Source organism: Hypomesus transpacificus, chromosome 8 (genome assembly GCF_021917145.1).
Source record: "Hypomesus transpacificus isolate Combined female chromosome 8, fHypTra1, whole genome shotgun sequence".
Lineage (NCBI taxonomy): Eukaryota > Metazoa > Chordata > Actinopteri > Osmeriformes > Osmeridae > Hypomesus > Hypomesus transpacificus.
The window spans coordinates 9420116-9429555 of NC_061067.1; the positions used below are offsets into that span (position 1 = coordinate 9420116).

Genomic DNA, 9440 nt, shown 5'->3' on the forward strand with positions numbered 1-9440 from the left:
CATTGAAAACAGCCATGCTACCATCCACTTCTGTCAGGTCAGAGATGATCTCAGGCAATTCAAACGTTTTAAGGACATACATGCATACAGTACACACACATGCTAGTGTACAGATTAAAAACAATGTATCCTATGAATTCTCTTGTGCAATATCAAGGACATAAAGCAGCTATTGGCTGTTGCTTTAAATAATGCTGGTGGTGGATGCAGAGTAATGAAGGGCTGTAGTATCGTAGTCATAGACAGGTCACAGTCAGGATCAACACTGCCCTCTAGTGGTCATAGGAAATATATATATAGCACCATGAGTTTATTTCCTTTTACCCCCCATTATCTGCTACGCTCAGTAAAGACTGGCATCTCCTCCAGTACATCTTAAGAGGAACCAAATGATCAGGAATGAAATGAATGGACAAAACAATGAATGTAGGAGCTGAGTAAACACTTTATGGGGTTCAACCTCTGACTGTTTCAATCAGGAAGTCAGTCCAGGGTAGCTCGGCGGCCTTCCTGTCTCGGGGGGGATGTCCCGGAGGAACGGTTAGGGCTTCCCCCCCCAGCGGTATTCCCCTGACCCGTCCGCCGTACACCGCTTTGTCCACAGGGTGGCGATGAAGAGCTCCGAGCTGCTGTACCTGTACGGGGGGCTGGACCCCCGGGTTCGCTCCCTGGTATTCAGCGTGCGCTGCTGGGCCCGGGCCCACAGCATCACCAGCAGCATCCCCGGGGCCTGGGTCAGCAACTTCTCCCTGACCGTCATGGTGCTGTTCTTCCTCCAGAGACGCAGCCCTGCCCATCCTGCCCACCCTGGAGCACCTCAGGGGCCTGGCAGGTAGGCCCTCTGGTGCTCCTCCTGCTGTGGGCCTCTCTCTCTCTCTGTGTGTGTGTGTGTGTGGACGTCTGACTGGGACTGGTCTCTACGTGTCCATAACAAGGGCGGGGGGGGATCCCGGTGTGTGTGTTTGTTTTGTTTGTTTTTGGGGGGAGAGAGGACATTGGAAAGAGATTGGGCGGGGGGGGGGGATTCTGTGTTTATTTTTGTTTGACGTGTCTGATGAAATTCCTGGGAGGATTCCGATTCCGTTGTTGGAGGTTAAAGACTATCGGGCAGGACGGGGGTTGTTTGCCACAGTCCACTGCTGCCTGCCTGTGAACCCCCTCCCAATCCTCCACCCCCCCCCCAGCTTCTCCTTGGCTCCCAGAGAATAGCCGTCCAAGAGCAATCCATCGTCCTCTTAGACCAGACACTATCACACATAGTGCTTACAGCACAATAAAGGCCCCATCACTCTGGCAAGAACGGTACCCACCCTTTTCTCCCTCCCGCCCTCCCCTGATACAAGAACACACACACACCGTTCCACGGGGCGTACATTTGAAATGGCCCTGCCTCAGGTGTGACCCCCCACTCTGACGTGGGCAAGGAGGCTGGCACGATGGGCTTTGATGGAGAGCCAAGGACCCCCACAGGGACACACGCCATGGGCTCTCGTCTGTCTGTGTCCATCTGTCTCCCTCGCTGTTTCTGTCTCTGTCATTACCTCCCTCTCTCTCTGTGTCTGGTTCTCTCTCTCTCCCTCTGTCTGGTTCTCTCTCCCTCTGTCTGGTTCTCTCTCTCCCTCTGTCTGGTTCTCTCTCTCCCTCTGTCTGGTTCTCTCTCTCCCTCTGTCTGGTTCTCTCTCTCCCTCTGTCTGGTTCTCTCTCTCTCCCCTCTGTCTGGTTCTCTCTCTCCCAATGTCTGTTTCTCTCCCTCTCTGTTTCTCCCTCTGTCTCTGTCATTACCTTTCTCTGTTTCGCTCTCTCACTCCTCCCTCCCTCTCCGTTTCTCTCTCTCCCTCATTCTCTGTTTCTCTCCCTCTCTCTCCCTCTCCCTCTCTCTCCCTCTCCCTCTCTCTCTCTCTCCCTCTCTCTCCCTCTCTCTCTCTCTCTCTCTCTCTCTCCTCTCCCTCTCCCTCTCCCCTCTCCCTCTCCCTCTCCCTCTCTCTCTCTCTCTCTCTCTCTCTCTCTCTCTCTCTCTCTCTCTCTCTCTCTCTCCCTCTCTGTTTCTCTCTCTCTGTCTTACTCTGTCTCTGTCATCCCTCTCTGTTGATCTCTTTCCCTCTCTGTCTATGTCTCTCCCTCACTGTCTCTCTGAGTATCCATCTCTGTCCCTCTCTAAGCGACGTCGTGTCGTGCCATTCAGTGCGTCTCTCTCTCCCTTCCCCCCCCCCCTTTCCCTCTCCCTCCCAAGGCCCCGGCGACAGGAGCGTCATCGAGGGGAACGACTGCACGTTCGTCAGCGACGTCAGCAAGGTCCAGCTGCAGAGCAACACAGAGACGCTAGGTGGGTTCAGGTGCCCAGACCGTACGGTGACTGGGCACGCTGCCACACACACACACATTCTCACCATCGTGTCTCCCAGCATAGGACTCGAACGTGGTCTTGTTTGTCTCTCTGCTCCTCAGCGACACTGCTGCAGGAGTTCTTCGAGTTCTACGGCAGCTTCGCGTTCAACAGGATGTCTATAGACATCAGGAAGGTAAGAGCCCCTAGCTAGCTGGCACGAACCGACCCCCCCCCCCCCCCCCCCCCGCCTCCTTCCCTCGTGCACAGTCCCTCCCCCCCACCCCTCTCCCCCAAGGCCCCCTACCGAGGGGGAGATAAAGTGTGTGTTCTCCGGATGACGTCACTCCCTTGGCCTCCAAACTGCAGCCGTCAAATAGGAGAGAGTGATTGATGCCCGGCCCCCCGCCCCTTTCAGCCCGGTGCCACTATAACGGCGTCAGCCTGCTCAGCGCAAAAAAACAAAACAAACAGTTCGATAATCCAACTCAGACGCTCTCTCTCTCAGTTTTTTCGTTTCACGCGTTCGTCTTCCCCCCCGCGTGCACGCACCCCTCCGGGCCTGTCCCGAGCCTGGAGGTGTAGTAAGATCTTGACCCCGGGTCAGGGATGACTTTCGTGGGGAGGGAGGATGAGGGTTAGCCCTTGCGTCCCTGGCCTCTGCCTGTAGCCTCTCACCAGCAGAGAATCTGGTGTAAATCATCTTTAGTGTGCACTGTGTTTCTCCCTATCTCTCCGTCACTCTGACTGATGTCTTTATGCTGCTTCTCTGGCTGATCCCCGGTCTAGATCCCTTCCCCTCATTCATTCATCCTGTTTTATAGCCGGGCTTTAAACAAGGCATTGAGCCCCCCCCCCCCCTCCCCCTCCCCCCTCTAACATTCAGCCCTGACCTGTCTCTCTGGGTCATGTTATAGGGGTGGTTTGGGATCCCAACTGCACACGACGCGACAGGAAAGTGCGGTGTAAGAGAGGGGCCGGGATCGCTCGCTGTCACACGGGGTCACACGGAATTGGTGTGGCGTTGGAAAGGGACCAGAACAGATTAGGAGAGGGCTGTTTTGGCCATCTCATCGTTTTTTTTCCTCTCTCTCTCTCTCTCTCTCGCTCTCTCTCTCTCGCTCTCTTTCTCTCGCTCTCTCTCTCGCTCTCTCTCTCGCTCTCTCTCTCAGTCTAACGGGTGAATCACGCACCTCGTTTTCCGGCAGTGATTCTGTCAGGCTGACAGTTTGATGAATGAGGCACGGTGAATATGTTAACTCACCTCGCGGCTGCTAATGCCAGGATGATGCTTTAAAAGCTCCCTGACCATTTCACTCACGCACACACACACACACACACACAAACACTCAAATGACATGCACGCCCAGATATGACAGCAAAGACCTGCGCATGATGGGTTAAAGAAGATCGCTTGACCTTTACATGTGTGTGTGTGTGTGTTTCTGTGTGTCTCTGTGCGTGCGTCTCTCCCAGGGGAAGGAGCAGAACAAGCCCGAGACGTCGGCGCTCCACATCCAGAACCCGTTCGAGCCCACCCTGAACGTGAGCAAGAACGTCAACGCCGCCCAGCTGGGCCGCATGGTGACCCTCTGCCAGGAGGCGGCCTGGATCCTCCAGCAGCAGGAGTTCAGCGCCCCGCCCGCCGCCCGGGACGCGGGCCCCAGCGGGGGGCACGCCACCTGGGGCCTGGCCGCCCTGCTGCTGCCCTCCGACCAGGCGGGCCGCACCACCAAAGGCCGCCAGAAGAAGAGGATGGAGCCGGCCAGCGCCAGGATCAAGAGCCTGCTGGAGAGTCTGAAGAGCCCGGCGCAGAAGAAGAAGAGCTAGGCTGGAGGGGGGGGGGAGAGAGAGGGGAGGTGACCAGGCTCTCCACCAGAGGGTGCTGTTCACAACCCTCCATCGTTGGACTGTTGGTAGAGTGGTGACGGGCCACAAGCGGCCACTCTCGTCCTGGCCCCGAGGCAGGGCCGAGGCGGGACGGCGGACTCGGCGACGTGACTCTGCGACCGAGCGGTTCCGTGATAGGCAGAGACTCTGTCTCCATGGCAACGACACAACTCCACTTAAAGACGTGCTAAAACCGAAAACTTTGCACGCGCGTATGTCTGTTTTTTTGTTTGTTTACTTAGGAAGTAAATGTACATGGCTTGTTGTGTTGTCAAATAAATGTCCTTATACAGGATGGACTTTTCAAACGTCACTGCAAAGCGGAGGGAAATGATTTTGTGCTGAAGTTGATTCCAATAGGTAGGAAAGGACGTTGTCGCTGTGGACTCCATACCGTTTTGGGAACGACCCGTTCCGCGGTCCAAAAAGGATGACGCAATCGAGCTAACGCGTTTCCCCGAAGAATGTTGCAACTCTTCCAGAGCCCCATGCCGTCGGTCAGCTTGTCTTTGGATCGGGCCTTGTGGTGTGGCTGAAGAATGGACTGACCTTTCCCAAAAAGCGACTGGTTGAGCAAGCATGCTGAAACTGTGGACAGGCACATTCCACTTAGAACACAAGCCGCCTAGTAAACAGAGACAGAGGTTTCAACTCGGTTTCCAGAGTTTGCTCTAAGTGCCGGAACGCCGATCGTGGCATTCCCGATCCCCTTTCGCTCTCTTCAGGACATTGCATTAGCAACTGAACCCCGAAACGCGATCGTTCTCCAGGTATTTTTCCGACATTTTAGAGCCACGATAAACATACTCTCATCTTCCGTTCAGCCTAATTCTTTGGCACTCGGGCGTTCACGAATGTACGTGAGCGTGGTCTGCGTGTGGGTGATGGGGAAAGTGTGTGTGTGTGTGTGTCTGAGCCCAGCGTCCCTGGAGGCTGTTCTCCGGGAGCTGGAGTGTGCGTCCCACAGCTGTTTTTCCGCTCGGAGCAGAGCGAGGTCAGGGGGGGTGAGGAGATCAAGTTTTAACGGTTCCTTCCCTCCGCCGCGGGGGCACGGGAGAGAGCGCGGCCCCCCCCATCCCTAACCCCCCCCCCCCACCCTGCCCCGTCAGCCTCACACACCCACACCACTCTGGCTTTGAACTTCCCCTCCACCCCCCCCCCCTCTCCCTTACTCACTCTCTCTCTCGCGCGTTCCCCGTCTCCCTCGCTATGGATTGAAAAGATGACGATGCGACCCGTGGATGAAGGTAAGTGTAGGGTGTTGTGGGTAGTGTAGTCCAGGCCACCTGCGGTGGTTCCTGTTGGAGTTCCCGCCCAGACGTGGTGGTTCCCCGGGGTTGGGGGTTGGGTGTTTGGTTGATTTGCCATCGCTGACCCCATCCCGAGTGTCTCCGGGTGGCCTCACGACTGGATCTGATTTATCGTCCGGATCGCTCCAAGATGGATGCTCTCTGCCGGACCTCCTGAGGGTCAGGGATACACGGCTCTGTGGTTGGAGTTTATCTGGGCTTTTTCTTGGCTCCCTTTTCTCTCCCTCAGTCCTTCCGAGGCCGAAAGAATTCTCTGGAAAGGTGGCTCGAGGGTTTGAAAAACACGGGAGGGATTTGCGAGGAGGAAAAAGCAAACGAGAAAAATAAATAAAAGTGGTCTTGGCTTGGATGTTGTGATTTGAAATTCCACGTTTACACCTATGTTTTGTAGGCTTTTAACAACCTCTTTAGGGGGATTTACTTTTTGCTCGCAGATGTAATTTAGCATTTTCAAACCTGGGGGATTTCGAAAAAAGCACCTCTTGGTTTTTACACTTCAGGAAAGCACATTCCGGAGCTTAATGTATTGAAAGGGGGCCTTATCGACCGGACCATTTTCACATACGGTCTGATCAGGCTGTAAGACGTCTGCAGGTCCCTCTGTAGCCCCTCCTCCAGACAAACACCAGCAGCTTGCCAACTCCCGAGGGAGAGTCTTCTCCAACCTCTTCCCCTCGCAGTTCCACGAATTGTCCTGCCATTGTGCTGGGTCATTACACCAGCTCCCGAGAGTGGGGAAGACATCCGTCCGCCCAGGCAGGCCCCCGTAGTCGATTCGAGCGCCCGACCCGTCAACCCTTCTCTCCCCGAATCATCGGCGCGTGCAAAGTTGCCCCCGGTGTCTGTGTGCTCCCGTCTCTAATGGGGGTGGGGGGGGGGGGGGGAGGGAGGGGTGGGGGGGGGAGGCTGTGGAATGCTTCTGTCGCACGCTCAGAGGTCCCTGGGGGTTATCAGAGTGTGCTTCTGCTACCCGTCAGTTCCTTCTGCGTAGCTGTGGCGGCGGACATACTCAGGGAACCGTGCGAGGAGGTGAGAAAGATGGAGAGGGGATATTTGGAAGCTACCGGAATCTGGCAAAAAACAAGTAAGCCCAGTCAAACTACGGAAACCCTTTTTTTTTGGAAGGGGGGGGGGGGGTGGGGGGGTCGGAGAAAGCACTTGGAAAACACTGGCGACCAGCCCAAAAACACAAACCCTGTTTTCACTGTAAGGGAATGCCCAGGACCAACCCCCACTGTACCATGCAGGAGTGGCATTGTTTTAAGACGGCCTGAAAACTGGGGAAACACTGCCTAATTGGAAGCCAGCAGTGTGTTGGTAATTCAATGGGATGGTTGCTCCCATGGTTCTGTCCACATTCCCTCCTTTTATTTCAGGGAGAAGGGAGATGCAGTATGCTGGACGAGCTGGAGTGACCTCCATTCAAGACGAGAGAGGCCAGGGCAGGCCCCTATTGATACCATATCTGTATGGTTGTTATTGATAAAACGGGGGGGGGGGGGGGGGGGGGGGGGGAACGACTGCGGCCACACAACACACACACGGCTCCCATTGTAACCGGCATCTCTTTCGGAACAGGACAGGAGTGAGTAACTAGGGAATTCCCTCTCTCCCCGTCAAAGGACCGAGTCATGTCTCCTCAACCAATACCGGCCCAGCTCTCCTTACCGGGGCCGGGGTGCAGGAGGACGAACGGAGGAACATTCGTGCGCAGTGTTCCGACGGGGCATCCCGTCTGTCCGTCGCAGCCAGCGTCGTTGCGGAGAGGAGGAGGAGGAGCTGGGGTGCGGGGACGTTGGAAATGCCCGATTGAGGTCAAGGACTTTGGTCCCCCCTGGCGGGTCGGTGTCGCACACCAAAGCCCTGGCATTTGGAAGACGGACACTAAGCCTCGCAGTAAGCCTGCGTCCACAGTGGGTCCGGCTCTGAGTCGCTGGCTAGGCCCCTTTCTGCCCTTAGGAGCTGCCTGATCCAACCGAGGGCTGGATCGGTCCATTGCGTTGGCTATCGAGGGGGTGTGTCGGAGGCAGGGTCTGTGGACGCGGAGCTGGGCCTCTGCCAAGCAGATGATGGGTCACCCCCCCTTGGGCAGAACCACTCGTCTTCCCTCTCCTACAGGGGGCTTAATCTATTGTCAAGACGGCTGCCAGAACTAACCTTATCAGCTGGGTGAGAGGCTATGCGTCAGCCCTGCTCCTGGCTCCCCCCTCACACTGGTCAGACCTCCAGACACACACACACACACTCTCTCTCTCTCCCACACACACATACAGTCTACTGTGTGCACAGCGAGCGACACTCGGGGTCTACGTTTACAGTGTGGCTGTCTCAAACGCTAACATCTGTGCGCGGGCCCCCAGGAGCACCTAGCCGACGGTAGTCGCCGGCCCACTCGTAAGTTATGACATCCTTTCCTGGAAGTCATAAAGGCACAGTTGTGAGTCTCTGTTACTACAATTAGAGTAGCTCCACTTTTAGATTTCTTTATTTTTTTTATTTTTTTTTTACAATATTTTCAAGCCACAGGATTTCATTCCGATTGTAAAAAGAATTGTTAGTCTTGAGGCACGATTGCTCATACAGTAGGATCGCCGGCGCTTTAGGGTGAGTTCCTCGGGGATGCATATTTTCCCCCTTTCGTCTCCCGAGGACGATTTATTTCAGATGTCACTCGTATGTGGCTGCCGAATTCCTGAAATAGTGTTTCGAAATCTCACTCCGTGTTTTTCTGTAACTCCATTGGCTGAATATGCGATAGTGAGCAAGAGAGAGAGAGAGAGTGTGTGTGTGTGTGTGCAAGCGTGGGTTTATGTGCGCAAGACGGCACGCTATCTGTACAGTGCAGGCAAGGGATTGTTCAAGACAAAAAGTCCAAGAAAAGCCTGACATGCTAATGGCACTGATAACGAACGCAAATCGGATCCAAAGCATGAATAAGTCTTTGGGAGGCTCTAATTTGAGTTGGAGTAATTGTATCCCCTGACCGTGATCCGGCGCGTGCTGTTCAGATGCCCTTAAAGGGACAGTTCACTCAAAACACACGGAGCTGTCGGCGTCCTCGCTTGCGGATCGAGTTAATTCATCGGCGAGCGTATACCGTCCACTGCTTCTGTGGGGGGGGCGTCAATGTCTTTTCAGCGGACTGTCCCTTTCGCTTCCTCTCTTGTAGGCAGAGAGGTGGACGCGAGGACAGATGAACCGCAGGCCGATGGTGGGCAGATGGAGTGGACCAGGGTGGGGAGGGCACAGGAGGACTGTCTGCGTCCCAGCTCTTGTCCCTGACTGGGGCTGGGACGACAGGGACGCCCAGCCGGGTACTGTGTCTGTAGACGCTGGTAGAGACGTAACTTCACTGTACGCATGCACACACACACGCACAGGCTGATTCTAGGCCATCTGTCAGGCCCGGTGAAGTGAACCTTGGATCAGCACGGTATGGAAGCGAGAAGGGAGGCCTACCATACTTCAATCCTTTGGTTGTATTGTTTACCCAGGGGAGTTTATCAACTGGGTTTTTTCTTTTACTCACGGAGAAAGCGTTTGACGTTGTCATCGTCGCAATGGGGGGGACGGGGACGGGACAAACACTTCCTGTCAGCTGTCATCTACTTAGTAGGTTGAAGCGGGGGGGTTGAGCTATCGAAAAGAAGCATCAAACCTCCTCTGGAGGAATAGTTAATGTGCTGCCTGGTTACTTTCTTCCCCTTCACTCCCTCCGTTCTCTCTCCATCTCCATCTCTCTCTTTGTCTCTCTCCCTCTCTTTCCCTCTCTCCCCCTTCTCTTTCCCGCAGATCAGGGAGAAAAAGGGAAGCGGCCAGAAGATGAGAGGCCTCCGCCCCCGTCCCGCCCACCTTCCTCGCCGGGTCCAATTAGAGGCTACCCGGTTCGGCTTGCATAATCACGGAGCCTAATAAAC

The 9440-nt window shown here is 55.2% G+C and overlaps 1 protein-coding gene across 1 annotated transcript; it reads left to right on the forward strand.

Moving 5' to 3' along the window:
* Positions 1 to 420: 420 nt before the first annotated feature.
* LOC124470362 (mitochondrial poly(A) polymerase) lies at positions 421 to 5318 on the forward strand. Its single transcript, XM_047024202.1, is given in 6 exon segments — positions 421 to 426; positions 561 to 794; positions 796 to 832; positions 2231 to 2323; positions 2446 to 2519; positions 3800 to 5318. Coding segments are annotated over 6 exon segments (798 nt in total). The 3' UTR covers positions 4154 to 5318.
* The last annotated feature ends 4122 nt before the right edge of the window (positions 5319 to 9440 follow it).